This window comes from Pelodiscus sinensis, chromosome 20 (genome assembly GCF_049634645.1).
Source record: "Pelodiscus sinensis isolate JC-2024 chromosome 20, ASM4963464v1, whole genome shotgun sequence".
NCBI classification, from domain to species: Eukaryota; Metazoa; Chordata; order Testudines; family Trionychidae; genus Pelodiscus; species Pelodiscus sinensis.
Window position 1 is genome coordinate 28480766 of NC_134730.1, and position 14428 is coordinate 28495193.

At 46.9% G+C, this 14428-nt stretch overlaps 1 protein-coding gene across 8 annotated transcripts in view; it reads right to left on the reverse strand.

Annotated features, from left to right (window-relative positions):
• RNF213 (ring finger protein 213) overlaps positions 1 to 14428 on the reverse strand; it is a 104255-nt gene that overhangs the window by 48752 nt on the left and 41075 nt on the right. For all 8 annotated transcript variants that reach the window (XM_075904095.1, XM_075904097.1, XM_075904094.1 and 5 more), the window contains 10 exons: positions 14159 to 14332; positions 13791 to 13949; positions 12868 to 13454; positions 12187 to 12352; positions 11302 to 11519; positions 10196 to 10333; positions 9054 to 9215; positions 6519 to 7662; positions 3346 to 3539; positions 168 to 320 (listed from right to left, as the gene is read on the reverse strand). In XM_075904095.1, the coding sequence (XP_075760210.1) occupies positions 168 to 320; positions 3346 to 3539; positions 6519 to 7662; positions 9054 to 9215; positions 10196 to 10333; positions 11302 to 11519; positions 12187 to 12352; positions 12868 to 13454; positions 13791 to 13949; positions 14159 to 14332 (3095 nt within the window). The remainder of the gene's footprint in view (positions 1 to 167; positions 321 to 3345; positions 3540 to 6518; positions 7663 to 9053; positions 9216 to 10195; positions 10334 to 11301; positions 11520 to 12186; positions 12353 to 12867; positions 13455 to 13790; positions 13950 to 14158; positions 14333 to 14428) is intronic.

Sequence of the window (14428 nt, forward strand, 5' to 3'; positions counted from 1 at the left end):
TTATAATAGCACTTTGGACTGAAGACACATAATGCATTACAATAAATTAAAATATGAGGGATCTGTATTACATCACCGCATAAAAGAGTTCTCAGTAAATATGAGTAAGACAAAACCTCACAGACCAGGGACAGATGTAAAGAAATGGCATATGTACATATACATACAAATCTGCCTGGCTTCTTAGGTGCTGGGGATACTTCGAGAATTTCAACAATATACAAATGGCATGGCAGGCGTAGCCACATGTTCCCCTCTGTATCTGTCAGATACTGTAGAACTAACAGCTTGAAGAGAAATTCTGGAATTCCACTCTGCACCTGCGAGAATACCAGAGACTTATTAGAACAAAGAATGAGGAGAGAGAAATGTCTAGGCTTGGCAGAATTTGATATACACAGATGTATATGGATAATATCAATATCCATATATGTATTTATAGATAAGCTAGATAAAATATTTAAAATTATTAAATATAAACATTTGATATTACCTACAGTTGCAGAAAACTATAGAGGGAGTCAAAATTAATTAATGCTGGTAGATGTTTAGATTCAGAAACCTAAACCTTTATAAACCATTAAAGCACAAACTGTCGACATCACATGTCAAAAATATACAAACAACTTTAAATTAACAAATCACATAGTTGGTTTTGCTGTTCAACTGCTAGTGTCCATTGGTAACCAGCCTAACTCCAAAGCCTGAATCACTGGATTTTCACACTTGGGCTGTGTCTACACTACATGCCTCTGTCGGCAGAGGCATGTAGATTAGGGTTGTAGGCAAAGGTAAATGAAGCCGCGATTTAAATGATCGCGGCTTCATTTACATTTACATGGCTGCCGCGCTGAGCCGACAAACAGCTGATCAGCTGTTTGTCGGCTCGCCGCTAGTCTGGACGTTCCCCCTGTCGACATCAAAGCCCTTTGTCGGCAGCCCCGTTATTCCTCGTGGAATGAGGTTTACCGGGGCTGCCGACAAAGGGCTTTGATGTCGACAGGGGGAACGTCCAGACTAGCGGCGAGCCGACAAACAGCTGATCAGCTGTTTGTCGGCTCAGCGCGGCAGCCATGTAAATGTAAATGAAGCCGCGATCATTTAAATCGCGGCTTCATTTACCTTTGCTGAATAAACAAACCTACATGCCTCTGCCGACAGAGGCATGTAGTGTAGACGTACCCTAAGTTCTCAAGCCGCTGTTTTCTTACTTTGCCTTATCTGTAAATTCTAATTATTACAGAAACTTGGTGGAATAATACACATGATTGGAATGTTTGTATAGAAGGATACAGCTTGCTCAGGAAGGACAGACAAGGAAAAAAGGGAGGAGGTGTTGCCTTATACATTAAAAATGAACACACTTGGAGTGAGGTGGAGATGGACATAGGAGACAGAAGTGTTGAGAGTCTTTGGGTTAGGCTAAAAGGGATTAAAAACAAAGGTGATGTCATGCTAGGAGTCTACTACAGGCCACCTACCCAGGTGGAAGAAGTGGATGAGGCTTTTTTTAAACAAAATCATCCAAAGCCCAAGATTTGGTGGTGATGGGGGACTACAACTATCCAAATATATATTGGAAAAATAACACTGCGGGGCACAAACTATCCAATCAGTTCTTGGACTGCATTGGAGACATTTTATTTCAGGTTGAAAAAGCTACCAGGGGGGAAGCTGTTCTAGATTCGATCCTAACAAATAGGGAGGAACTGGTTGAGAATTTGAAAGTGGAAGGCAGCTTGGGTGAAAGTGATCATGAAATCAGAGTTCACAATTCTAAGGAAGGGTAGAAGGGAGGATAGCATAATAGAGACAATGGATTTCAGGAAGGCGGATTTTGGTAAGCTCAGAGAGCTGATAGGTAAGGTCCCATGGGAATCGAGACTGAGGGGAAAAACAACTGAGGAGAGTTAGCAGTTTTTCAAAGGGACATTGTTTCTGGGATGCATTAACCGGTGTGTTGTGAGCAAGACACGAGAAGTCATTCTTCTGCTCTACTCATAAGAATGGCCATACTGGGTCAGACCAAAGGTCCATCTAGCCCAGTATCCTGTCTGCCGACAGTGGCCAGCACCAGGTGCCCCAGAGAGGGAAGACAATGATCAAGCGATTTGTCTCCTGCCATCCCTCTCCAGCCTCTGACAAACAGAGGCCAAGGACACCATTTTATCCCCTTGCCAATAGCCTTTTATGGACCTAACCTCCATGAAATTATCTAGCTTCTCTTTAAACTCTGTTATAGTCCTAGCCTTCACAGCCTCCTCTGGCAAGGAGTTCCACAGGTTGACTACACGCTTGTCAAGAACTTTCTTTTATTAGTTTTAAACCTGCTACCCATTAATTTCATTTGGTGTCCTCTAGTTCTTCTATTTAGGGAACTAATAAATAACACTTCTTTATCTGCCCTCTCCACACCACTCATGATTTTATATACCTCTATCATATCCCCCCTCAGTCTCCTCTTTTCTAAACTGAAAAGTCTCAGTCACTTTAACCTCTCCTCATATGGGACCCGTTCTAAACCCCTAATCATTTTAGTTGCCCTTTTCTGAACCCTTTCCTCTGTGCTGGTTAGGCCTCAATTGGAGTAATGTGTTCAGTTCTGGGCACCGCATTTCAAGAAAGATGTGGAGAAATTGGAGAGGGTCCAGAGAAGAGCAACGAGAATAATTAAAGGTCTAGAAAACACAACCTATGAGGGAAGGCTGAAGGAATTGCATTGGTTTAGTTTAGATAAGAGAAGATTGAGGGGGGACATGATAGCAGTTTTCAGGTATCTAAAAGGGTGTCTTAAGGAGGAGGGAGAAAACTTGTTCATCTTGGCCTCTGAGGATAGAACAAGAAGCAATGGGCTTAAACTGCAGCAAGGGAGGTTTAGGTTGGACATTAGGAAAAAGTTCCTGTCAGGGTAGTCAGACACTGGAATGAATTGCCCAGGGAGGTTGTGGAATCTCCATCTGTGGAGATATTTAAGAGTAGGTTAGATAAATGTCTCTCAGGGATGGTCTAGACAGTATTTGGTCCTGCCATGAGGGAAGGGGACTGGACTCGACCTCTCGAGGTCCCTTCCAGTCCTAGTATCCTATGATTACTGTAGGAATAGATCTTCATCAGTTTGCATGAATGTACACTGAAATATAATTTTACCCACATTTACTAATACAAATTTAATCCTTCCAAGCCTATCTACTTCCCTCCTACTACCAATGTTGAACTGTTCTTTGATTAGAAATAACATCACCTAATAAAATACCTCGTTTAGGAAAAAGAGGTAAGTTTTAAAGGAACAACTTTTTGAAAGATACCAAACACTCTTCACAAAAGGAGAAGCTGTGATGTACTCACTGAAGAGGTGATGTCAAAATGGAAGATCATGGGTTTTTGCTGGTGCTGCCAGCGCAGGAAAGGCAGGAGAGATTTCAGCACTTTGTCCTCATCTATGTGGGGTTCAATTAGCCGGATGGTGTTTGGAAGCTCTCTCACATCAGGTAGTTTTGTCTTCAGTTTTTCATGTAGTCTCTTCACATAGAGGGATTTTCCTATCATCATTTTTAAAAAGGACTCATTAATTTTAAGTAAAGAACCAGAAAAGCAAGAATATATAGAAAAAAGGTGGACCGCCAAATTGGAAAAAATGGGCAGCTGCTTCCTAAATTCAGTCTGCCTCTTGATTATTTTTCTGAGGCTGTCTCTCCACTTGCCATGCCAGAAATCAATCTTCTGGCGTTCAATTTAGCAAGTCTAGTTAAGATCTGCTAATCGAACGCTGAGGGCAGCTCTGGTCAGTGCTGATTCTCCTTGCAGCTGCAAGGAGTAAGGAAAGCCAGACCTCCTACTGTGAAGATGGTGTCAAGATCAACTTAAGATAAGCCAACTCCACCTATGTATTTTACATAGCTGGACTTGTGCGCCTTAACCTGACCTTTCAGGTCTAGTGTAGAGCTGGCCTAAGAATCTATTCAGAGAGGAGGAAAGGCCTGAATATGCAGTTGTTGATGGCTCAGGGTCTGAGGTGAAGCAGTTTCCTGCCACTGAACAATGGCTTTGCCCATACTGCAGGAATCCACTGAGAAGCCTGGTGAGAAAAATGTTGCTATTCGTGATCTTTTCATTAGGACTTACACAAACTATTGTCTGTTCCCAGACAGCATGACCTCTAAAAACATAGTCCCATGTAAGGCAGGCAGCAGGGAGGCTTCAAAGTACAAGCCGTCCTTGCTGCAAGTCCAAGGTACATTCCAAAAAACTTGGACATACAGCGAAACAGCTTAACGAGGAGGATTTTTTTCCCCCATGGCTGACTTGCATGTGTGAAAATTGGGGGAGGGTGGGTTTGTGCAACTTAAAAGCAGAGAATGGGAGGACTTATGATGCATCAGTTCCTACAAATGTTAATGACTTTTGTGCGGAACGGATATATACCGAGGCGACTAATACGGGGATGTCCTGAATCTATGTCAAAGGGCCTTAAGTTTCCTCTCTTGTAGGCTTTTGGACATAAAACCCAATGGCCAGTGACTCCGACTCAGCTGCCACTGGGTGAACTGATGGAAAGGGGACCCAGAAAGAGTTGGTTGCAGTTCCTAGATTCTTGGCTGGTTCCATGTCAGTCTCAGTCGGATCAGAGAATGTCTCAGAGGGGCAGCCGTGTTAGTCTGTAACTTTAAAAAACAAAGTAGTCCTGTAGCACCTTACAGACTAACACAAATATATGTGCAGTATCAAGAGCTTTTGTGGGCACAACCTACTTCTTCAGAGGAGCACAGCGGAGAGGAAAGGGCGGGAACTGAATGTATAATAGAAAAAGGGGGAAGGAGGAGAGGAAAAGAGTACCGCTGTGTCTAGACTATACTTCTCTGTTGACAGAGATGTAGATTAGGCACATCGAAATTACTAATGAAGCAGGGATTTAAATATCCCACTCTTCATTAGCATAAACACGACCACCACTTCTTTTTCGAAATGGAGCTTTTTCGAAAAAAGCGGCAGTCTAGACGCAAATCTTTTGAAAAATAAACCCTTTTTCGAAAGATCCCTTATCCCTCAAAATGAGGTTTATACCATCTTTCAGAAAAGGGTTTATTTTTCAAAAGATCCGTGTCTAGACTGCTGCGTTTTTTTTTGGTTTTTTTTTTTCGAAAAAAGCGCTGTTTCAAAAAAAGCGGCAGACGTATTTATGCTAATGAAGCGCAGGATATTTAAATCCCCGCTTCATTAGCAATTTTGACATGCCTAATCTATATCTCTCTGTCCACAGAGAGGTGTAGTCTCTAGTATCCTACCTGTCAATTGTAGTGTCAGTGTAAATGAGGCCAATTGAATGGGCTGGAAGTGTCCCATACTTAGCTTTTGATATCAATGGGGTGTTGACTGTAAGGAAAGCTGGTTTCATAATGGCCCATCCAGTTCAAGTCTTTGTTCAAGCCTTGAGAGAGTGTCAAATTAGCATATGAAGGCCAATTCCCCAGTCTCTCTGTGGTTGGCTTGCGAAATTCCTTTGTAAACGGCTACTTTTAAGTCCATCAGTGAGTGCCCGCAGGTGAAAATGTCTGACTTGTGTCCATTTATCCTAGCTGCTATTCCTGCTCCGCACCCATTAACTGCTTCGCACCAGGTGTGGATTGCTGCGTTCCCACCCCCTGCACCAACAGGAAGGGAAAGGAGTGCAGCCAAAAATCATGGCCCCCCAGTGAAGCCATGGCTGCCTCTCTGGAAGCGCTGCCCTGAGCTTCCCATTTCTATCCCAAGGGCATACATGTGTCCACTCAGCTCTGATCACTTCCTCACAAGAATGCAGGCATTTTCCATCCTGATCCGTTAGGGCACTGCCCAGGCAGCCATGCAGCAGGGCACCTAAAAGCATCAAGGCCTGGTCACAGGGCTCCTGTAGGAGTCTGAACTGCTGACAGATGCAGAAAAGCAAAACCCGCTGGTGCCAGGCTGGGAGAGAAGCCAGGACCCAGAAGTCCCACACATCCAGTTTTGAAAGCACAATCTAACACACACCTCTTTATTCCGGCAACCCTAGGAAACCAGATGTGCCAGATTAAAGATTTTGCCAGGCCAGGGAAGATGCTGAAGGGCCTGGCTGTGAGGGGGATGGGCGCTTACCTGCTGCCCATGTGGCTCCATGCTCCCAGGCACTAACCCCCTCACCACTAAGGGAGTGGGGGGAAAGCCTCCGGGGAAGTGGCTCATCACATGGCCCTTCCACCAGCTGGGTGCGGGGAGTGGCAGCGCACAGAGCCAACACCTCCTCCGTACCACAGGGTGTTCCCGGATTAGGGACACCCAGAGAACAGAGGATTAAACGTATGTGATCTTAAAATGATGGTGAAACCCTGAAAGACAGACCCGAAGAGGAGCTCAGCACAAGCTCGACAGCTGAATAGATACGAGCTCCTCCACCGTGTGTCTGGGAGTTGCCTCAGTTGCTCTCTCTGGATATGGCTCCAGGAGGGCCCCCACATCCGGCTACCCCCTAGTGTTTCAAAACCTCCTGCCATAGGGCAGCTTACCTACGCCAGCTCTTTTGGAGGCCACGATCCCAACACACATGTTCTCACTGAACACGGACGCTGCGGACCCTGCGGGCCGTGGGACTCGGTAATGGTTCCTCAGGTAGGTCTGGACGTCCTTCAAGGGCTCCTGGGGGACCATGTGCACTTTGTACTGGCTGAAGACTGACGGGAGGTAGCTGTGTTCTCTCTCGCAGTCACACAGGATCACCAAGCGGTACTTCTCCCGGTGGCTCTGTCGGGACAGGCTCTGGAACAGCTTCTCCAGCCCGTAACTGACATCGTAGCTCAGCTCGTCTGCAAAGAGCATGGTGTAAACCTTCTCCCCAGGGCAGCCCAGCGTGAGGCAGCGCCGCAGGAAGAGCCCGGCTTGCTCAAAGCTGGTCTGGGGGGTGCACAGGAGCACCTCATCGTAAGTGGGCAGGGCTTGGCGTGGACTGTGCATGTAGATGGCCAGGGCTGAAGCCAGCATGTCAGACCGAGGGCAGATGATGAGGTTGGGCCTGCCAATATGCAGGCCTTGGGGAAGAACTCGAAAGACACGTTCCTTCTCCAGAGCCGCCAGACCGGCCAAACAACTGCCGAGCGTATCAATATCCCAGCAGTCCGGCAGGAACGAGCTCATGCATTCTAGGTAAGCAACCCAGATCTGCTCCAGTTGCATGGTCAGGTCTCTGTCACTGCACAGCAGCTCCGGCACGTCAGAAATATTCTTCCTGGATCGGTCAGACACCACGTCTTTGGAGACCTTATGCACATCCTGTCTAGTGCAGTGGTGTTTTATGAACGAGAGCATCATTAAGGCATTCTCGCTGGGCTGCCGTGTTCCAAGTTCTCGGCAGAGGTAAACCAACTGCTCAGAGGTGTAGTAGTTCAGGTAAAAGTACTGAGATCGCTTCTCAGCCATGAAGCATTTCCATTTATCTAAGAATGTCTCCATCTTCCTGCAGAGGTCCAGGAGAATCGCTGTCATGTTCCCCGTTCCACTAAGCTCTCGGACAAGTTTCAAATGGAAATCCATGCTAATGCACACCTCGCTCATGGGTGAGCAGTACACATTGGCAATCCAGGAGCGGAAGAGCATGTTCCCAGCTGAATAAAGGTCTATAAAGGACTGTGCGAGTCTCTGGACATTGGAAAACACCTGTGTGGGGGATAAGAAGATTGCATTATGCCGTGCAGAACAGTAGCTTTGCAATATAAGTAGCCTTCATATGTCATCTAGCTAAGTATTTATAACAGGGAGTGTTGAGGCTACGATGCTTCCTCCTAGCTGTGGAACAACAGTTAGCTTTAATTAAAAGGGAAAGGGACAGAGTTTGGGTTCTAATAAATGGTGCCTGAATTGACAGTCCTGGAGATGGAGAGCCCCAATGGGATTCACAGCTGTCCTGCAGTGATTACTAGCGATGTAGAAGGTTATCCGCCAAGCCTCACCCTTTAACTGGTAGGGTCTGGGGCAATTCCCCACCCGCCCCAGGCAGGGCTCTGCTCCTGTCCCGCGGGGCCCACCAGAGCAGCCCCCATGGAACCAGAGAGAACTTCAGTCTGTACAGACCCATTCAAACCTGGACCATTCTGCTGGCACAGCCAACAAGAGGACTGGATGTGATGTGGACAGCTGGATGCTAGAGACTGAAATGAGACCTGCCAATTTACTTCACTGTGGCTCAAGAGCTGGGGAACACACCCCCAGTTCCCACACCAAGCTGGTCCACATTCAAACAGGAGTCACAGGGGAGACAAGCAGCCCATCCCATCTCTGCAACTTTTAATGTTAATCACGTGTGTGACAGACCCAGACCACATGGCTGCAGGAGTGTGGTGGAAGTTAAGATACTGGCCATGGAATGAACCATTTCCCGAGTGAGCAGGGCAGGGGCTGCGCAGCAGAGCAATCGGGAATGTGCTAGAACCAATTCAAAGGCAGGCCGACTCCATAAGACTGCTGGAGCCCACTAAGAACCTGCTAGGACAAGGTTAGAAGGTTCCTATTCAGAGTGGGTGGTTGGTGAGGAGCTGGGAGGAAGGTCGTGGGTCATGGAAGATGAGTGTGGTCAGGTACCAAGAGCAAGGTGCTGGGACAGGTTGTTTGGGGAAGTGGCCCAGGGCAGGGCTATAGCTTTGGTAGTGGAAGAAAAACTACCTTTTGCCACTCCCAAAAGGGTCCCTGAACTGGAACCTGGAGTAGAGGGCGGGGCCAGGTTCCCCCCTCACCCTCCCCACTCCAACATAGATGCACAACGTGAGAGGGAAGACAGATTAAAGAGGTCCTCACACCAAACCCACGGACTGAGCTGTGATGAAGGTGGCTCAGTAGGCCGTGACCCTTGCCTCTAGAAAGGGAGAGAGGCTATGTTGAGGGTCACTGTGAACCTCTGAGGCACGCCCTAACTGTCTAAAACCCAGGACCCCCAAGGCAAAACCGGAGCTTCGCCACAAGCATTAGAAACCAACGTTGTAAGGTTAGACTAACCCCAGCCCCTGGAAACCAGGAAACAACTTGAACGTGGAAAGCAGCTATTGAAACCTGACCTCAGAAAACGTCTCCACCTCCATGCCCTGATCTCCCTTTCCGGACATCAGCATCAGCTTGTTCAGCAGCTCCCTGAGCTCCTCCAGGGAGTACTGTCGCATCTCTTCACTATCCCCGTGGCTCTCCGGAAGGCTGAGGAGCAGGACAGTGTCCAGAGAAACCTGCCAGGGAATACTAAGCATGAGCACAAACACATTTTGTTTTCCTTTTCATCAGTGTATCCAATGCTTTGATCTGAGGAAGTGGGTCTGGCCCACGAAAGCTCATCATCTAACAAACCATCTTGTTAGTCTTTAAAGTGCTACATTGTCCTGCATTTTGTTCCAATGCTTATGAACAGCTGTGGAGAGCTTTCCTGCCTTCCCACCTCTAACGGAGAGCACAGAGGGCAGGCATCGGGGCCACATGATAAAAGAGGCTGGACAAGATGGGGAGAGAGCTACAGTTCCCTAGGAAACAAAGGGTGAGTACCTTCAGAAAGCAAAAGGTGTTAGCTATCAGCAGGTGAAGAAATCTGTAGCCACAGGGTGGATTTGATAGAAAAAGCCCTTAGCCTCTCTAAATTATTTTTGTCTGATGCTTCTACTTTTACACAATAACTTTGGCTACGTTATGAAACCAAACTGTCACTAGAAAAAAGTTTTCCCACCACATGAGTCCCTGAACTGGCACTGAAAACCGTGTAATTGCCATTGGAGACAAGATGAAATCACTTTCAATACTGTCGCAGATAGCCTGGCTTTGTGTAGGATCAGTGCTCTTTGGCAGTGACTGCACTGTAAAGCAGAACAAGGAGCAGTGGTCTCAAGTTACAATGGGAGAGGTCTAGGTTGGACATTAGGAAAAATATTTCACTAGGAGGGTGGGGAAGCACTGGGATGGATTACCTAGGGAGGGGGTGGAATCTCCATCCCTAGATGTTTTTAAGTCTCGGCTTGACAAAGCCTTGGCTGGGTTGATTTAGTTGGGATTGGTCCTGTCTTGGACAGGGGGCTGGACTTGGTGACCTCCTGAGGTCTCTTCCAGCTCTATGATTCTATGGAAGTTAGCCGGTCAGGATAGCTGCACTGAGACTGATGGGGGCAAAAAGGCTCTGACCACTGAGACAGTGCACCCAGCAGGCAGGTAAGCCGAGTCTCACCTGGCCTTTTGGCGGTGCTCTGATGATGTAGATGCCTTTACTATTGATGGCAGTTGCTAGCGATAGAGAGGACAGTTCCACGGACCCATGGCTCTCCTTCACCGTTTTCAGCCATTCCAAATGTCGCGCCGAATCACGCTGCCAGGAAAAGAGAGAAGCCATCATTCAGCTTCACTCCTTTGCTTTGTCTGCCAGTTCACACAGCGAGACCACCCTGAAGACTGGCCTGCCCACAGAGATTCTGGGGGCAGAGTGGCCCACATGGGCGAAGGAGAAAAAGGTCATATCATAATCTCCCAGCAACATGCTGGGCACCAGAGTTTTTCAAGGCTGACACGTAGGGAAATGAAATGAGCAGACAGCAAAAGGAAATGACTGTTACACCCCAAAGTAGGGCTGTTAAATAGCAGTTCAGTAGCTAACCATGTAACTTCTGAAAAAAACCTCGGTTATTACGCTCTGTAGGCTCTGCAGTACAGACCTTATACTGCAGAGCCTGCAGCACAGCCGGCTCCCCGGGAGCAGAGCCGGCCGGCCCCACTCCCAGAGAGCCAGCTGTGCTGTGGGTCCTGCAGTATAAAGTTTACAGTGCATGCCGGAAGCTAGCTTTTAAGCCTGCTCCTGACATATACCAGCTCCCACCTGCTGGCTCTGCTCCCGGGGCGCTGGCTGCTGCTGCCCCACACTGCAGGCTGTGATATAAAGGCAGCAGCACAGGGTGGCAGCCGGCTCCCCAGGAGCAGGGCTGGGAGCCTGCATGTAACTATTAACAGTAACTTATAAGCCTGGGCTTATAAGTTAACCATTTAAATGGTTACCCTTTATATCCCTACCCCAAAGAATACCAACTCTTAATCAACGGCCGCTCAGACGGGAGACAAGTGTATGCACTGCTCTAAAGCTTCTTGTTGCACATAGGCACACTGGGATGAATCAGCTTCAGCTTTGGCCCAGGGTCTCTTTGCTTCGGTTAACTAAGCCAGAAACGCTGCATCTACATGCCCCTCTATGGCACACAGGAGCACCCGTCTGCGTCCCTTCCCCAGCCATGTTATAAAAGCTGGAGAGAACAAGACGAACTGAGGGATCATCAATGCAGGAGTTACCAGTTTCTTGGGGAGATTTGTATCACTTTCCAGAGCTTTCCACAATTTCTTCAGGCACTGCATGAACTCCTCCAAGCCTGACTCCCGCTTCAGCTCATAGAGCAGGGAGGAGTAGCCAAGCACAGCATCGTGGAAACAGGCCACGCGATCCACATCCATGTCATTCTCGCCTGCTGAGATGGAGGCCAGGTCCACAAACACCTTCAGCTCATTGATATCTGTGGGAAATGCACAATGGGGTTCCACATTTCATTTATTGTCTTTCTGCAACAAGGTGCCAGGATGCTTAAGCCAAGGAGTCTATAAAATCATCCCCTAGAAGCATCTCAGCGCAGACCTCTCTCCCTTTTGCTGCAAGCTCTAACTCATGACAGCTCCCCAGGGTGGTCCCTCCGCATTACCCACATCCTGAGTCCCTGCTTTTCTAACAACAAGCAACTGGGGGTTGGAGCAACAGCAGGGAAGGAAACAGAACTCTCTGCCTGTGGGCAGGGAAGAGTAAGTACCTGGCCTGATGGATGGTACTTGTTATTCCTGTTATTATTAACATGGCCTTTGTTCACCGAAGAATGACCAACTTGCACCAAATAGATCAGCGCTACAATCTCCGATATCGAGCAGTGATATCAGACAGTGTGCCAGGATCCAGCAAATTCTTCCAAAAGTATCAAAGGGGCCACAACACAGCTCCTTTCAAACCAACACATGTAAGAGCCATTCATACCTCTCAGCATGAGATAGGTCAGCTCCACCTCAGTGTAACGTGGTTACCAGATGGGTCAGGACCTCCTCAAACCCCAAGACAGCCTCCCCCGAACATCACTTGTGCCTTTTCCTGTCCAATTCCCAAGCAAAGCGGCTAGGGGGCAGCGAGACTTATTTTACCTTCCAGAGCCTCTTTGACCCAGTTGACAAAGTCTCTCCTGAGTACGAGTTCCTCGAGGCACAAACGACGGGGCTCTGTGATCCCCTGCAGCCGTTCCTTAGCACGCATCAGAGCGGGGCTGATGGAGTCCAGATTTTTTTCCTTAAAGGATTCAAAACTGTTTGTCTGCAAGACAAATTGTGTAAATGGATCAGCAAAATCCACAATTTAATAATGCAAAAGCGACGAGGAGTCTTGTGGCACCTTACAGACTAATGTAGTAATGGCCACTCTTAACATCTTGCCAGTAGAAAGAAGGAAGAGCCCCTTTACTATCATGCCCCTAAGTCCCACTCCAGAAACAGAAGCATCAGATATTAAATCACACCATGTGGCAGCTACAGTCTAACAGATTGAATTCAGGGCTGGGAATCTCTTCCCACTGACCCAGTGTTCCCTAGAGCAAGTCATTTCACCTCTGTGCACCTTATCTACCCGACCTGTAAATGGGATAACAATGCTCAGTCACCTCTGTCGAGTGCTTTGAGATCTGTGCAAAACATTTATTATTTTAAAGGAGACGGCACAGTTCCAAATGTGAACCCTGCCATGGAGAGAAAAGACTTCACAACATGGTTCAGATTTACAATGTCTTCCTAAGCCACGTCTGTACTGCGGATGGTTTAAAGTGAAATACTTACAAAATTCAACAACACCTCCAGGATTCTGAAATCACCTGAGAGGTTTAAGCCCTCTCTGACCTTGGCAATGACCTCAGCAGAGTCAAAAGCTAAGTGCAGTTCGTGGTACTGCTGGATTTGCTGAAGCCGTTGTCCTATCCATTCTTTGTTGTCTACTGGGTCCAGCTGGCACATGATTTGCAGGTCGGTTCTAATCTGCTCATACTGGCTTGTAAAATCCCTGAATACGGAGTCAACATCAGCAAATGTGAGTGTTCCGGATTTCAGATCATTATACAATCTCCTATATTCACGATAACAAGGAGAGAAAAATTCACCAAGATCCGAGATAGGAATAATCTGTCCTTCCCACTCCTCGTCTTCCTCCACCATCATTTGGGTGGCCCTCTCCCAGCAGAGCTGGAAGATGTAACTGTCCTTGAAAGTGTGCATTGTCTTAGCCACCTTCTTCAGCTCTGGGCTCAGGTTGTAATATGTTTCTAGAGTGCCCTCCATGAGTGAGTTCAGTTGTCTCACATCCACAACCTCGGCCAGTTCTTTGGAGTCCAAATTTTCATGGTACTTCTGCTCAACTTCAGCAATGTCCACTTTAAACAAAGAAAGTCAAGGATCAGTTGACAACTTCTTTTACTCTGTTCTCAGATTCCAGCTCTTGTGGCCAGACACTGAATGATTCAGTGCCATAAAAAAAAAAATCAGCCTCTGAGACTCCTAAAAGTATCACTTAGTATCGGGAAGTAAACCCATACCTCTCCTGCTCTCCCTACTGCAAGTTTCTTGACTGAATTTTTTCAACCTCCTCTCCCCAATTCTTGCTCATCTGATTCCCCACTTTTTGTTCAACACTGTAATTAATGAACAAAATCATCTCAACTGGAAACCCTCAAAGATCTCACTTCAAAGAGGTCCCCAAAAGCACGTACCTTTTATAAAAGCCTGCACCTTCCTGCACATATCCAGAAGGGTTCCAACCCAATTTCTCTCTCTCTTTAGCAAGATTATTTCTTCTGTTCTCCATGCTAGCACTTGTTTCAGATCATGCTGCTGGTAGTTTTTCTCTTCGGGTGAGAGGTATTTGCGCTCTGAAATGAAAATTGTCAACAGTCTCCAAAAAAATCCCATCTTATGGAGTGTACTCATTTCCTAAAAAAATGAAACAGGCTGCTACACATCAGTAGTGACATCACCTAATGAAAAACACGGAGCTGGGAGCATCATATAAAACTCCACCGGAATGATCAAAATAGCCCGAGAGCTCCTCCCCTTTTAAAATACAAACACGCACACTTACGTAATTCCCATATGCAAATAAATTGTTTCTTGTGCTTTATAATAAGCTCCAAATGTTTCACTAGGATAGTTCCACTCAAGAGCTTGTCAGCAACATTTACACAAACAGAGTCAGCCACAGCCATTAACTTCTTAGCTGCATCAGTAAGTTGTTCCAGGATCTTCCCATCTGCTCCTATCAGAAAAACAAAGCATTTAAATCCTGAACCTTTCCTCCTTCTTCCTATTTCTGTGCTTTTAGAAGTAACTGCGGTTTATAGATGAGAAACAC